The following is a 15,465-nucleotide window of genomic DNA, read 5'->3' as shown; positions in this document are numbered from 1 at the left end:
AGCACTTGGTCTGGATAATAAACAGCTGCCTTTTAAGACAGGAGTAAGATGGCAATTTTCACACCAGTTTTCAAGCTTCAGTACTGTTCCATCAGGCACGAGGAGAGCAGTTTGCCGTTGCTTTGGCCACATCCTCTTCTGTGGAGAAGTGAGACCTTGAGCAGGCCCCTGAGCAGGGCCATCCAGCTGCACTGGGTGCACCCGCAGAAGCAGCCTGGGCCATGGTGCAGTTCTGAGGTGCTTGCCCTGCCTCGCCGGGTGAAATTACCTGGTGTCATCCTGAAGGCAGAACCTACCCATCTGTCTGTCCTGAGAGGAGAGGATTATCAAGTCTTTTATAGGTCTGAAAGAGATAAATAACATCTCATTATTAAATAAATAAATAAATAAATATTTAAAATAACTTGCTTAACGCAGTGAGCTGGGCAGCTAGTTAAGTGGCAGGTATTTCAAATATTCCATTGTCTTGGAGTCGTTAATTATTAATTGCCTTGTCTTGGATCATGGCAAATTCATTTGATTATTCCTTTGAGTATTCCAAAAGTGTTCTGTTTAGGCTGTTTATTCCAACCTGCTGCTTCTGTGAGTATAAAATATTTGAAGACAGTTCTCCAGATCAGTTGGTGACAGTTTGGGAGCCATCAGGCACTTCCCCTCTTTGTACACATCAAAGGAGTTTGTACTAATTCAGATGGATATAATTATCAGGGCTTCAAAATCAATGTTTTTAAAATGTTCTTGGGTATGTCTTGCCTGCAAACAAAGGCAGCAAACATAAACAAGTAACCTGTAGCAATTATGTTTGTGCAGCACTACAATGTGGTGTATAAGAACATGCAGATAAGAAGGATTCATGTCTCTAATGTATTGGAGATAGCAAGGGGACTTTGCAAAATAACACAGTAATCTTCTTCAGTACAGTGATCCCTAAGGAGATTTTGGCAAGGCTGGTAATTCCCAAAGTGTTGCGCAGATGCAGGACTTCATTCCATGTCAGGCATGTTTGTATTAACGTTATTTCCAAGACCAAGAAAATACACATGAATAGCATAAAATAATTAGTAACTCGACAAATTACTGTATTTCAACAGAAGAGGAACAAAAGTAATTTCAAGAAAAAACCGAAATCATTAATAACCTTTCTTTAATTTTGAAAAATAACTTTAGAGTGTCCTTTAAAAGTTAATTAAATTTAAATGCGGAGCTCTCTTACAGCACACAGACAAAGCTTTTGAAAATCAGGCAGATTTTTCAAATGTGTAATAAAATACTATGATGTACCCTTACAACCTAGCTCAGATGCAATTTTCTGCTCCGCTGAATTTATCTAGACTCTTAGTTGTTGGCCGCAAAGCAAATTTCTGTTCCTTCTGCCCTCAGAGATACACACACTGCTGTCATTGACTTAGAAAAAGCTGTGTGGAAATTTCTGCTTCCAATAGAAGTTCTTTACTGGACATAACTGATTTTTAACTGCATTGATATAGAGATGAGTAATGCCTGTGTCCTGAAGCCGTGTCCTTTCCCAGTCCCTTCCCCTGGGTGACCCAAAGCAACCCAGCAGAGGAGATGTAGAGGGTACCACTCCCTCCTTTCCCCCTGATTTTTAGGCTCCTGCCCAGGGGCAGAGAGGTACTGGAGGCATCCCCGGTGTCTGCCGTGCTTGCCCCATTTGCTCAGGAGTGCAGGCTGGACCTGGTGTGGCCGGGCTGGCATCCTGCTTGCCCAGGCTGGGATCTTGCCTGCCCCAGGCAGACCCCAGCCCAGTGTCCCTGGGGGCACAGAAGCTCTCCATCACCCCTCGTGGGGGGCCCCAGGTTTCCACCAGCACATGAAGCCATTAACATTTCCATTCTAAGCAATTACCAAATGCCCCTCAGGCACAGAGTGAGTCTGAAACAAAAGGAAATAAATCAGGTTGGCTGTTTTGAGGAAGGATGAAGGTAGATGGGAGTGGGTGACAAAGCATCCCCCAGTGTCAGCTGTAGGTTCCTGGTCCTAAAATCCCCTGAAACTAGGGTGACTAGGCATCAGAGGGAGTCCTAGAGAGCACAGGAGAAATGTTGAGATGCACAGTTAGACTGGTGAGTTGGAGGCTGGCACCTCTGCTCAGAGGGAGACATTAGCTGTTAACTGTGTGCCATTTGCCCGCTGGCCGACTCAGCTGTGAATTTTAAGAAGTCGTAGTATCAGAGTCTTATCTCATTACGATAGTGCTGTGCCCTCCTGGTGCTCCTGAGTACTCGCACATCCAGGAGAGAGCGAATAGCAGGTCGTGGTGATGGTGCTCCTGGTAGTATTGTCAGTGACCCAGAGGATTCACTGTCTGAGGCAGAGCTTCAGTCCCCATGGGGAATCTGTCCATGTCCTTGGTACTTCATGACCACGATAGGTCTGCTTTGTACCCTAATATGCCTTAGAAAAATGGAGAAAATGACCTCAAGTTATTGTTTTAATGGTAATCTTAACTTAGCAACGTTTGTTTTTTGCCTGATATTCCCCTCTGCCCAGTTTATTACACTGTGTTCGGTTCCCTTCCTGGAGCCAAATATAGACCTTTTCCTTTTCCTCTCACTGACCTTTTTGTTGCCTTTGCAAATTCTTTCCAGTAACACCATGTAAAAGTGTTTTCCCCTAGCCATAATACTTATTTCAAGGCTTTGAACTTTAGTTTGATCGCCTGTGTTTGATTTCCCCGGCTGTAGCCTGGGTCTCTGCAGGGGACTTCAGAGTCATTGTGTCCCACAGAGAGAAATGAAGGGGTGTCAGAGCCAAGTCCAGCATCTGGTGGCTCTGGCCCCATGGAGCTTTGGGCTCAGGGACCGGCGAGCCCCAGCCTAGGCACAGGCCGTAGGCAGCGTGGCTGGATTGGTGCCGCAGGGTGTGGAGAGCAGGCATGCTGTGCAGGGCCATCCCTCTGCATGGATGCCACCGCCTGCTCCCAGCCCTCCTCTGTGTGATACGCACTCCAAAAGTAACACAGACTGGGTTTAATAAGAAATCTGTGCTCCCACTTGAAAATCTTCTTGTTAGGATGTGTACATAGTGTTGCTATCTGATAGTCTCTGTGTGTCATTATACCAGGCTTTTGTTCCCTTGTTGTAAGGTATTGCGTCAGTCCTTAATTGCATGCTTTAATCTTTTTTTTTTTTCTTTCTGTTGCTGTTTAGTCATTGTACTTCTTTACATTAAACACCAAAGGAAGCTATGATAAATAATTCTTTTCCCTTTATTTTTTTCAGATGTAACATTCATCCACGAAGGAAACAAAACTTTTCTGGATAACCTCGTTAATTTTGAAAAGCTGGTAAGCTAATTTTGTCTTTCCTGTTTTTCAAAGAGATTCATATTCTCTTCTTCCCCTTCCCCTCCTTATCTTGTAAGGCTAAAAGGTTTTCTTCTGGCTGAATCAGGAAGAAGTAAACAGGGGTAAAAAAGAGCAAACAGGACAAAACAGTGAATAGTTTATCTCCCCTGCCCCTTTCCTGTGCTCCTCTCTCTTCTCACTCATTTCTCCCCCAATTCTTTGTAGAATGGCTACGCCAGTGATGGCCAGCATCTGTGCCACACAGCTAACTCAGTTTTCTCTCCTTTGCACCACTTCTTGGACTGTTTCTCCTCAGTGAAGTTCTCCTGCTTCAGCTTTCTCTGAATTATGTTTCCTTTTTTTCTCAAGGCACTAAAGCAAAGGTTTCTCTAGTTAAACACTTGCCACTGGTATGCTAGTTCCAGGGGTCTTAAATGAAAGTAAAATTTTTGGTCTAGGTTAGATAATGAAGAAAATAATGCCTGAAATATGAATTAAACTGACTCTAAATACCACTATGCTAACTTTTTTGTAGAAGGGCACTTACTGAGTATCTTTGGCCACATCTACTCTAAACGTCACATGACATCTACTCTGGCATGATATTACTGATAGAAGTCTGATTTCTCCAATTTACATATTTTGTTTCTTTGTCGATAACATTTTTGTAGCACTGATGGAGTGGAGAAACTTTGATTTTTTTTTTTTTTGTTGACCTGGAGTATTTGATCAAGACACCAAAATGTTCTTCCCAGTTGCTCTAGATTTGCCACGGGACTGTCAGTCCAGATGGCTGTGCCTGGTGAATTGTTCACAACTGTTTTCTCCGTGTGTTTACACTTGTTTGAGAAAGAGCGTGTAAGCATGGAGTTATTCATGAACCAGATGTTGAACTTATTTTCACATCCTATCATAATGTATCTTGTCTTTCAACTTGCAAGCAGATGTAGACTTTGACTTTTGAACCCGAGCTCCTCTTTTTGTGTTTTCCATTTGATTTCTGTACCTTTGCTTGTTGCAGAGTTTACAAGAACACTGATTTGCATTTAATGAAAGGTTTTCTTGTCCCAAGTCCATTAACTGTTTGACCTTTAGGTGTTTGCATAAAACTCATTAGCATGTTCTTCTTCATTGCCTCTTGGAAGTACATCCAATTAACATGTAAATTAAACTAGCTCTTGATGCACAATAATTGTTGCTAAAATCCTCTCACTGGCCCGTATATTTATTTAGTGAATATGTAGGATCTGATTTTGTTGCGGTCTTAGCCAGACCTTGTTAGTTTGTTAGTCTGTTTGTTGTTTAATCATGTAGATGTTTAATGTATGCTGGTTGTGCTGCATAAGATTTTCTATCCTTGCTGTCACCATTCTGTCTCCAGAGGCAGTGAGAGCTTTGCTGATTTGACTTCAGTGAGCCAGGATTTCACCTTTTCCATGCAAATAGATAATGGGTATTTTGAATGGCAGAGGGGAGAGTCTGAGGTGATGGTGGTGGGGTGAGGGTTCTTCAAACTGACACTTCCTCTAAATTATTAGTCAGATCACGCCCTCAGGAGCCCTGTGTACACGTGAATGCAGGCAACAGCGCAAGCTTAGGAAGTGGGAGCTTAGGAGAGATTTAAATATGAGTGTAGTGGAAACTCAGGCAATACACTTGTTACACAGCTTAATTTGGAGTCTAAGGTATTTAGTCCATGGGCATGAACTTACTAACAAGATGCATCACACAGGATCACATATATATCAGTTTATATTTCTTTTCTAATTATAAGGGCTTTGTCCCAAGGAAGAACATTTTCCTTGGTGTTTTGTAGTGTGCTGAGCACCTTCTGGCCTCTGCTGAGGAAAATTAAGATTGACATTGACCCTGCTTGGTTTGGATCAAGCCACTGAACCTCACCTGCAAATTTGCTGGTGCAGAAAAAGAAGAAAAGATTTATTCTACCGTAGCAGATTACTGCTTTGGGGAAGGAACTTACTGTCATAAATGCATGGAATTTCTTCTGAAGAATTTCAAAGCAAGGATTGTTTCTCATATCTCCATTTGGGTCAGTATTTTAAAATATCTCAATTCTGCCTTAAACACCTGACCTGAAGGAGGACTCGTCAGTCTGAACCATTGTTTTTTCCAACTATATCAGTTGGTTTAATAAAAGATATTATCTCTCTCTACAATCCCTGTTTCCTTTATATTCTTAGACCATCATACCCACAACAATCCTACTGTGACTGAACTTGATTTAACATGATGCGATTGCAGTGAAGACAAAGTTAATTCAAAATATAGTTAATCTGCAAAGAGAGTAAAATTAAATTATCTGTTGTCTCAGGAATGTTGCCCAGTTTTAATAAAAGTTCAAGGAATTGCAATGATTTATTTAGCTCCATGTTTGGTAAACTCTAGTCTAAGATAGTGTTTGATCAGTATTTAGTACCATATCCACTTCCTCAACTACATCTAAGGAATAAATGAAAATATAGCCTTACACTGTTGCATTTCATGTTATTTACCGAGCTGCTTCACTGAAATGTGACTTCTTCAGTTTTTTCTCCAGTCAGCCATCACCTGTATCTAGCAATGACATGTCTTAGCCATGCTCCAGCAAACTCTAATACAGGTCAATGGCCATTACCATTTTAGATAACACCTTCTTACCTAGTGCCTTCGGCTGTAAGCACCGTGTATAGGCAGCTGAAGGTTCTCAGCCTCCACCCCCCATCAAATACCTGTGCATCTCCCAAGCCTGAGTTTTTGCTATCCCCAGTTAAAGGCTAATGATAGTGCTCGGTAGCCCTTGGGCTGAAAGGCCAGAGAAATGTGTGTTACTCGGTATGCAAGCACCTGTTTAAACAGTCAGGAAATAGCATTTGCTTTGCAGATGAATTGGCTGGTTTTCTGTATTAGAATTGGATGAAGGAGAATTGCAGATGGACAGAGAGAAATGCCTCATTAGGCTACTAAAGAAGGGAGATTTGGGATTCTGCTTTAAGAGAGTGTTACACGAAGAGGTTTTTCCATCACCAAGGCATCACTTTCAGAAGCCAGTCTTGGGATGGACCCCCACACTCACTGACTACAAAGGAGAAACAGCAAAGAATGACAGTGTGTGTGATAATGGGATCTCCTTTCTAAAAGTCAGATTCAAAGGGTATCAGCCAGAAAACATCACAGCAGCAGCACTGGTGGAAGTTGCAGCTCTCCCAGGACTCACACTATTGAAATCTGTGATACCTCATTAGAACTTCGGTATAATCAGTGTGAGGACATCAGCACAAGAGACTGCATGATTTCATGGCAAATGAAGCACATTGGGCAACAAGAAAAATATTTTGATTCACTGATGAAAAGAATATGAAGTTTCCATGAAACATGCTGTTTTTCTTGTGATAAGCTTTTCTGTGGAGGAGCCTTGTAAGCCAGTGTCTGGGTCTGGAGAGATGAGCTGTTTTACGTCATTCTGGTCTTAAACATACCTATCTCAAGTCAGTTAATCCTTTCCACCTCTGATTATTTAAGAGGGAGGTGTGACAAGAACATCAGCTGTTTGCATGAGCTGTTATATCATTGCTCCTAACTGCAATTTGCTTTAATTATTTACTAGATTTGGTGAAGAGTTGCCAAGTTCAGTATGTTTTCACCTTTATACCACAGAAGCAGTCAAATAAAGGAAAAAAGTAATGCTTCAACAATTTTATGGGCGACATCTAGTGAAACTGAGCACACCTCACTGAATAATTCCAGTTTTCATAAGTTGAAGACCTGAGTCTGAGTGAGAAACCAAACTTCTAAACCATTTATGTCCTCTGCTTGATCTAAGCAAACTTCCAATATCCCTGTTAGCACCAGCTTTTCTTAAGATAGTATAGCTACAGCATAGTCTTATTTGGTACGTGTCTGTGGAGATGTTAGGGTGTTTGCTCTGCAGCATTTAGGCTGTGGATTGTTATTTTTGTGTTGGTTATCATACTGCAGAAGACTGCCTAACTGATACTGGTGCTGATTGTGCTAGGCATTACATAAGTATACGTTAAGGTGAAGTCTGTGCCTCGAAGGGGCTTACAGTCTAATTAGACAGCACATGGAGAAAGAAGGCGAGGTTGCAGACTACCGAATGCCCTGGATTATGCACTAAAGCCAGGGGCAGGACCCAGAAGCATCCACCTACTCCATAAGACCTCCCTGTTGTAGGCTTTCAGTTTAATAAAAGTCACAGGAACAAAAATAAGAAATTATTTGTCTATTTTTCATTACCACTTTCCATGGGCTCTTAGGGAGTTGTTCTCATTTAATCTGTGTGATATCAATAAGGACCTTCTAGACTAACCCTGTTTCATCATGTATTATCACTAAGACAAAGACCAAAGTTTTTCTCCTGCTGTCTTCATTTTCTACCTTACTGCAGTTGCTTTTTGCTGCACAGTGTAGGGCAAGGAGATTTTTTTTCATGCTTTTCTAATGACAGAATCCATCTCTGGTTTTTGCACTGATGTTCTATATCTTATCTTTGCAGCACATGATTGCAGATACTGTTCGGTCATTGAGACATTGCAGAAATAACCAGTTTGGTGAGTAGCCAAGACTTGCTACTTATTTTGCCCTTGTACAGTGTCCCAGCCTTGAGGGGTTGGGTTTTTTTGCATTCTTTCCGCTTGCTCAGGTTTACTACAGAAGCAAAAGGTGGTTGCCAATTTTTTAACCAATTGGCAAGATGGGATGTCATTGTTGGAAGGTCAACATAGCAGTAACCACAGCTGGATGAAGTTTTACTTTACAAAATGTTTGCCGAAACAACTTCAATTTTGTAAAATAAATTATTTTACTGGAAAAATTATCACCTCTTCAAAACCCTGTGTAAGATCTGTGCCAGCTGCACTTAATGCAGGCCTCTGGGGTATGCTGCTGTTTCTCACTTTCCCAGCTATAACTTTGGTCTCCTGCTAATCTCACATGTTTTGGTAATGGATTCTCAGCCGCCTTGGCTTCCAGGCCAGCTAAAAGATGGTATTCATCATTGTAGCTTTTCACAGTTTTTTTTTCACAGTTTGGATTTTTAAGAGCATTTCACAAAAAGTCTTGAAGATACTAAGATCCTGTGGGTTTCATGAAAGTAGTTGACTAGGTAGAAAAGAGGAGGTTGTGTTAGTACCTCTGCTAGGGAAAGCCTGCAAATAGAGCTTTGCCTGGTTTAGACGCTGGAGGATCTACACTGATGGGAACAGTTACGAATGCCTCAGCTGCATGAAAGCTGCATGCTTTTTTTTCTGGTGTTTCCAGCTTACTAGCCACTAGAGAATCCAGCCCTATGGGAGCATGCCAGAAGACCCATCTTGCTTTGTTTTGCTGCTCACAGAGGACAAACCGTGTTTTTCTCCTTCTCAGCATTTCTCATTCTTTGCACAGAGGTTAAACACAGGAAGGGGACAAACACAACACTTCTTTAGGAAGTGGTTAGAGTTTTTAAGCCAAACCCACTAAACATGTCATTTATTGAGGCCACTAAAACCTCTTTTCCAAGGAGAAGTTAAGAACAGAGTTTGAATTGTTTCTTTTTGCTAGCTGAATTTTCAGCAGCTATCAGCATGGACTCTGACAAAAAGAAAAATAATAATAATTTTGTATATAAGTACATGTACCTTACAGAATGATAGGTACTGTTAAGAATTTTGCTTAACATTTTCTCTATAGCATTACTCTGTGTATGTACAGTCTTTTTTTTTAAACAAAGGCTGTTTACTGTGATGGTTCTTGTGTTATTTTGATATATAGAGAGAGAGAGAGAGAGAGATACGTACATAGAATAGAGAGGGAGAGGTGGAAAGGGAGAAGGACATGCCATTTACTTTTATTCTGTTAAATCAGATACTGAAGAAAAAATTGATTAAGCCAAACCGTGTCTCTATAAGTTAGAATGTCTCTTATTTGGCATTATAAAGTGTAGCACTGCTTCCTTTTAATAATGTGGGGGGTGTTTTTTGCAGCTTCTTTGCAAATCTTTCATCTTGTTTTTGCTTTTTTTTTTTTTTCCTCTGAGTGGTTTTGTAAGTGTTACAACATAAATCCAAGGTTAATACCTGAGATTTATCATATAATCTAGTAGTTTGAAGTACTTGATTGTTATTTTATTTTACCACAGACTTGATTTATTGTGAAGCTGGCATTTAAAAAGCAGCTTATACAGACATCCCTGTAGGCACTTTTTTTTTTCTGAAATTCGTTTAGGCATGAAATGAATTCACTGAATATTTATTGAGACTTTATGGACGGTTTCCTTTTCTAGTGGGCTTATTTTGCTCTGAGGAATGTGAATCTTTCTACTGCATCAATTCCCAGATAGGCCTAAGAGCAGCAGGCATCTCAACATAGGGAAAAAATCAAACAAAACTAAGTAAGAAATATTATTATTGTTTATGAACTGATATAATGTGTATTAAACTTGCAGGCCAAAGTCTTTCTGGATTAGAAACTGTTAGGTTCCAAGCAAGACTGAATTGCCTTGTTATGGAAATAATACTAATAATATCTAAATCCTGAAAACAAATAACAGCATTTCCAAAACCAAGCAAAGCAGCCTGAACAAATAACATAATTCAAGCTCTTGTCATTTCAAGTGTTAATGAGAAATACAAATGTTTTTCAGTACGTTCAGCACAGCTGCTGGGATCCTATTCCCTCAGAACAGAAACGTCATGTCTGTATCCTAACACAAATTTATCACATTGTCCTGTTCTCTCCCACATTTCTCAAGTCAGTTAGCTGCTCAGAAATAGATCCTAAAAATAGCTGCCCGGAGCCCTGTTAGCAGCCTCATGCAAAACTGGCTGCATTGACATCCCATGTTACCTATTCAGCATCAAATAGCGATCTTCAGAAACAAGTGGGATGGTTGGTTCCTGGAAAGCTTCTCTTGTAGCTGGAGAGAGTGGAGAAAAGGATGATGGTGAAACAAAGGAGGGGGAGGGAGGGTGTGAGTTAAGCTAATTGGTTCGGGGAATTTTGAGGGGTTTTCTTTTTAAATTTATGGTAATGTTACTAAAAATTCCTTGAGGACATGGACTTGAACGGACCTCTCCAACCTTCACTTGTTTGTCAGCAGTCAGGAACTTGTGGGAAAAGTATCGCGTCACTTTCTCTGCCTGTCTTGCTGGCCACAGGCATAGCTTTTCCTTTTCCACTTCTGCTGGCCATCAGCCGCACTGCAGGGTTTCACAGGCAGCGAGTTCTCACATGCCAATGTCAGGCGTAAAGCTTCTAACAGAAAACATCTGCTATTCAAGCCACCCTTCACTTTGTCTGTTACACAGCTAATTCCTCGTGCTGTGTAAACTCCCATGAAATGACAGCATGACTCTCGTCTCTGTTGCTAGATCAGAAATCAAAAGCATAACAGATCAAAACGCGGGGGCCTGTCAGAGCAGCTTTGAAGAGCTTTTGTACACGTCTGCTGCACTGTCACCTTTCACCTGCTCTGAAGGAAATGACTGGGGGGCCTGCTGTCTTGTGTACTTGTGTTAGGGTTGCTTAAAAGTTACAGACTGGGTCACCCACCCCTGCTCAAGGTCCTGTTGTGCTGCCAGAACGGCACAAAGGAAACCTTGAGCCACCCTTACAGGGCACAGACTGCCTGTACTGCCAGCAGGAATAAATCTTCCACTCAGGAAGAGTCAGCTTCCTGCCATCAACTTGTCCTTCCTTTGTGCAGGCTGGCCGCCCAGCTTTTGCCAGCTTTTTTTCTTTCTTCTCCCCTTTTCTGTATCCAGCTGTTATCTCTTCTGTTGTACCTAAACAGCAAGTCCAGACAGCTGACTGTCTTTTTTGTGACTGTCTAGCACCTGACAGATTGGCACACCAAGGACTTTGTCACCCACAGGACAGGGAAACAGGCAAGGCATGGCTTTCTGATCCATCCCCTTTCTCCTGTCTTGCAGGCAATGAAGTTCCTTCAAAAGAGCATCATGAGCTGAAGCCATACGTCCATCACCTGCATGTCATTGACAACCAGCAAGCTCTGTTTGAGCTTTCTCACAGGATAGAGCCGCGAGTGTGAGCATACACAGCTTTGTATAACCTTGTAACTGCAGCACTTTGAATTAAGTGAATGTTTATGCCAAGCATGTTGCTTCCCTATATAAGAACAGTTTACTGAGTTTTATCAGTAGCTCACACAACATGCGCAGGAAAATCAGGCAAGAGCCAGCAAAGGAGCTACTCACAGAGTTGCAGAGCAAGCTTGTTGCCATCCCCGCTGGTCACCGGAACAGGAGGGAGCGGAGCAGCGTCCTTTGAGCTCAGGAGCTTGGTTTCTGTGAAAATATTGTTTGGTCCAGTGTAGCTTTCAATGCAGATTCTGCCAGTATTAAAATGAAAGGAATCGTCGTGTTGCGTCAGCAAAACATTCAACAAGCAACATGCCGCAAGGGAATTGATTCTCAGTTCACCACAGTATGTACCTCACTAATCCAAGGCTGCCAAAGTATTGTTGCCAAAAATACTGTGCAATCTGTGCAGCCCCCCTGAGTCCACTGGAGCATCTTATTTGAGATAAGTGCGGACAACCAAGAATGGGAATCTAAAAAGACAGCGCACCAGGTGAAACTGAAGAGTACATTGTGATGTGGAGGTCAGCAGTAAACAATTCATGCTGTTACAGCCCCTTAAGAATCTGCTTTCTAAAACACTGTAAGAGCCAATCCACTTTGGTTGCAGTTTATGGACACAATTGAAACATTGAAAACATGTTATTTTTTTCCTTTTTAGTTATCTCAGATACAGTACCAGCTCCTGCAATTAACATGTTATAAATTATTATAGCAGGAGCTTTGTTTTCTGCATGGATTATAGCATCCTTGGTGTCTATTCAGAGGCAATGCCTAGATCCACCTGCATTCCTAACTCACCTCCAGCAAATATTCTTTTCAGCAGGTAAAATTTTACGTAACTTGCACACACTTCTAGTTTTTAAAGAGCAAAAGAGTACGCCTGACCCTCTCACGCCCTTTCCCTAGCCAATTTTCCTATACTTAAAAGTACTACTTTGGGCATGTACTGAGGCAGCATTTCTAAAGTCTTGTCTACAGTTGACCTACATCTAAGCAGCATCGTCAGCACAGCTTTGGTTTTCAGTGCTAAGAAGTTGCCCTGAAATAATCCAGTGAATGCCACAGGCAATGTGTGGTGTGCTGCTCTGTCTGGCTCCTGTTTGTGCACTGACTCACAGTTACGGTCCCTTGACAGAGCAGGGAGGATACATTGCATTTGCTTGCCCATCTCTATTGTATGTTTTCCACATGAGGAAGACTTCCAAGAAAATGCTCCTTTACTGAAATGTGGGAATACTGAAGTAGCATGCTCTTCGTCATTGTGTTATCTCTGGTTTAAAAGGATTTTTAAAAAGCGGCTTTAACAAGTAGTCTGTGGGAGAATCTGTAGAATGCATTTGGTTTTCCCATCTGTGAAATATTGTATAGATCTATTGTAAAGGAAACAGATGTTTCAGATATGTATTTGCTTGTACTTTGTTATTATGAAATACTATATGTTTTGGTTTTTTTTTTTTTAAGAAAAAAAAATCTTCTTTTTACCCAGTAAAAAGAAAAAAAATAAACTCTTGCTGGCCATGGAGTAAAAATTTCTTATGTTCTTCTGTAGATGTGACTGCACATATTGTAAATAATTCTTTCGTGCAAACAGACCAAAACTGTTCAGATGAGGATACTAGCTGCAGTGGCTTCTTTTTGCAGTGTGAGAACACAAACCAGATACAATTTGCTGCTTGTGTTATTGCAGTTCTTCCTGTGGCTGCAGCACTCCCTGAATCCCCCCTCTAGATGCATTACCTGGGTGGTTTGCTGGTTTTTGAGCTCCCCCTTGTGAAATCTTTTTACTGTGGCATTATTTTTAGGAGACTGTATGTAGACCAGCCTGCGTGCTTTTAGCTCATGCGGTGTAACAGTCTAGTACACAAGTTACTCTCTTGAAATCTGTGGGAAAGGGGAGAATGAGAAGATATTCAGGGTGAGAAGGTGGGCCTGTTTTTCAGTTCACTGCATTTGGCTCTTTTGGTAGTTACTACTGTTGAAGCAGCAGCAGTGCCAAAGAAGAAAAAAAAGACAGGGAAATGAAAGAAAAGGAAAAAAAAAAAAGAAAAAAAAAAAGAAAACAGAAGTAGAAAGATTACTCTATGCTCAGGCTTTGGTTTGAAAGCACACTAGAGCCATCTTGAAGGCTCCTCATTCTGCCAATTAAACTGGTTGACATAGATGGATGAGTTAACTTGTACCATTAGGCTTCAAGCCAGCTGTACTGGGTATCTGCACCCTTGTAATTTTATATAAATCAAGTGTTGTCTACCCCTTGCAGCTGGCATAAACTCAGTTTGAAGGCATATTGCCAACATTAACCTCGTTATCTGTGTTTTGGCTAACTAGGCTACTGCTTAAAACTTTACAAACTAGTTTTCTTAGTGGCCTTTGCAATTAGGATATAACTTTCCGGTCTGAGGGGCCAACTTGGATGCATCAATTTCACATTGAAAATCTGGATATTATAACTGTTACCCTAAAGGAAAGGCAAATATGTAGCTAATATTTCTAATTAAAACAAGGCCCATCAGAGCCTTTCTTTAACAGGTGAAGCACTGCAGAGCTGGGCTGCAGACTGGCAAGCAGTTTGAAGGTGTGGTGGTTGGGAGAATGACTTAGAAATAAACCCTGTGAAAGAGAGGGATGCTACACAGCATCTGCCAAGGTCTGGCACTGGTGATACTGTGTGATTTTTAAATCCTTCAGTAGTGCAATTGTGTTACATATGATAAAGTCCATGAATCTTATAATTTCAGTTTATCATAATCACACCTGGGGTTAAAGACTCTGCGTATTTTCCTTAGTAGCTACAAGAGGGTAGTTAGACAGAACAAAGGAAGAAGGTGGGTCACTTTATACCTCTGATGTGGGATTTTGTTGCATCAAATTTAGGTGCTTCTATGACACATCTTCTGATTCCAGCCCCATCTTGGATAGAAACAAATTGCATTGGCATGACAGTGGCAATAAAAAAAAAAAAGATGTTATCAGAAATAATAAGACATGCTGCTGTAAAATTACAAAGAAAGGTGTAAATACTAAACATTTTAGAAGAGTAATATTTATTTGCATAGCCTATTTATTGTCATCTTATTACACTATTAAAAAATACTGGGATGAAGTCAGTGAGCTGAGGTAAGATCACCTGCCTGTTCCATTCTCTCTGAGTGCCATAATGCTGTCAGCTTGCATTAGAAGTAATAAAATAGAAAACCCCAAATCAAGGTATTTACCTAACTTCTCAGGGACTACAGCTAGTAGTTATCCACCGTTATGAGACCTGGTATGTATGAAATAATCTGATTTACCAGAATCAATGTTGCCAATGTTTTCCTATTTCATGCTTGTCTGCCTCTGTACATATTATTGTGTTGTGTATTTATGAGAGCTAGTAAGCAATAATTTATATGTCAAAATGGCCAAGCAATACAAGGTTAAAACTTGTAGAAGCAACTGTTACATTTATCTTGCATTTTCCAGTGTTTTTTAATATTGCTTTTCAAAATATAAAAACTACCTTAATGAAGTCTGGGCTCTGTGCCTTCATGCCTATCACATGTACTTATTGCTCCTAACTGGGATATTTTATGCTCGTACTTCCAGTCATTCACTTCCACAAACCCTCCCTGTGTCTGCAAGGTGGATGCAGACCAGCGTGCACCCGGTTAGAGGCTCAGGAGCCTGACGCCATTCGGAGCTGCTTGTTCATCTCTGGTCGGTGGGATTTCCAGTACCAATGTATTCCAGGCAGTTTCAGAAGCAGAGATGAGGTTAATGGGGTCTCAGCTGTGCCTTATCATCAGGGCACAGTCTAACAGGGGCCTAGAGCCACCATGAGAAGCCCCTGTGGGAAAGGGGAGGAGTAAATCTGTCTTCATATCCTCTGGAGTCTGCTTATCAGCACTTGATCCTCTTACTGAGGACAGCCAATGCTCTCTCCTTTCATCAGGCATCCCTGCCAGCACCGTTTCCTCTCTCATCTCAGCTGGTCTGCAGCAGGGAAGGCAGAACCCACGATGGGCTGTGCGTGCACTGAAACGTAGCTGATGCTCATCCTGTCCTTCCATCCTTTCCACT

General features: G+C 41.3%; 1 protein-coding gene across 3 annotated transcripts in view; it reads left to right on the top strand.

Annotated features, from left to right (window-relative positions):
* RAPGEF5 (Rap guanine nucleotide exchange factor 5) overlaps window positions 1-14,914 on the top strand; it is a 161,585-nt gene extending 146,671 nt beyond the window's left edge. For all 3 annotated transcript variants that reach the window (XM_086742514.1, XM_086742515.1, XM_086742513.1), the window contains 4 exons: window positions 3,243-3,307; window positions 7,821-7,875; window positions 11,236-12,523; window positions 12,604-14,914. In XM_086742514.1, coding sequence (XP_086598640.1) covers window positions 3,243-3,307; window positions 7,821-7,875; window positions 11,236-11,354 — 239 coding nt within the window. In that variant the 3' untranslated portion in view covers window positions 11,355-12,523; window positions 12,604-14,914. The remainder of the gene's footprint in view (window positions 1-3,242; window positions 3,308-7,820; window positions 7,876-11,235; window positions 12,524-12,603) is intronic.
* Window positions 14,915-15,465: the final 551 nt, after the last annotated feature.

This window comes from Chlamydotis macqueenii, chromosome 2 (genome assembly GCF_036417535.1).
Source record: "Chlamydotis macqueenii isolate bChlMac1 chromosome 2, bChlMac1.mat, whole genome shotgun sequence".
Lineage (NCBI taxonomy): Eukaryota > Metazoa > Chordata > Aves > Otidiformes > Otididae > Chlamydotis > Chlamydotis macqueenii.
The sequence above is the reverse complement of the archived record's forward strand: the minus strand, read 5'-3'. Positions and strand labels throughout refer to the sequence as shown.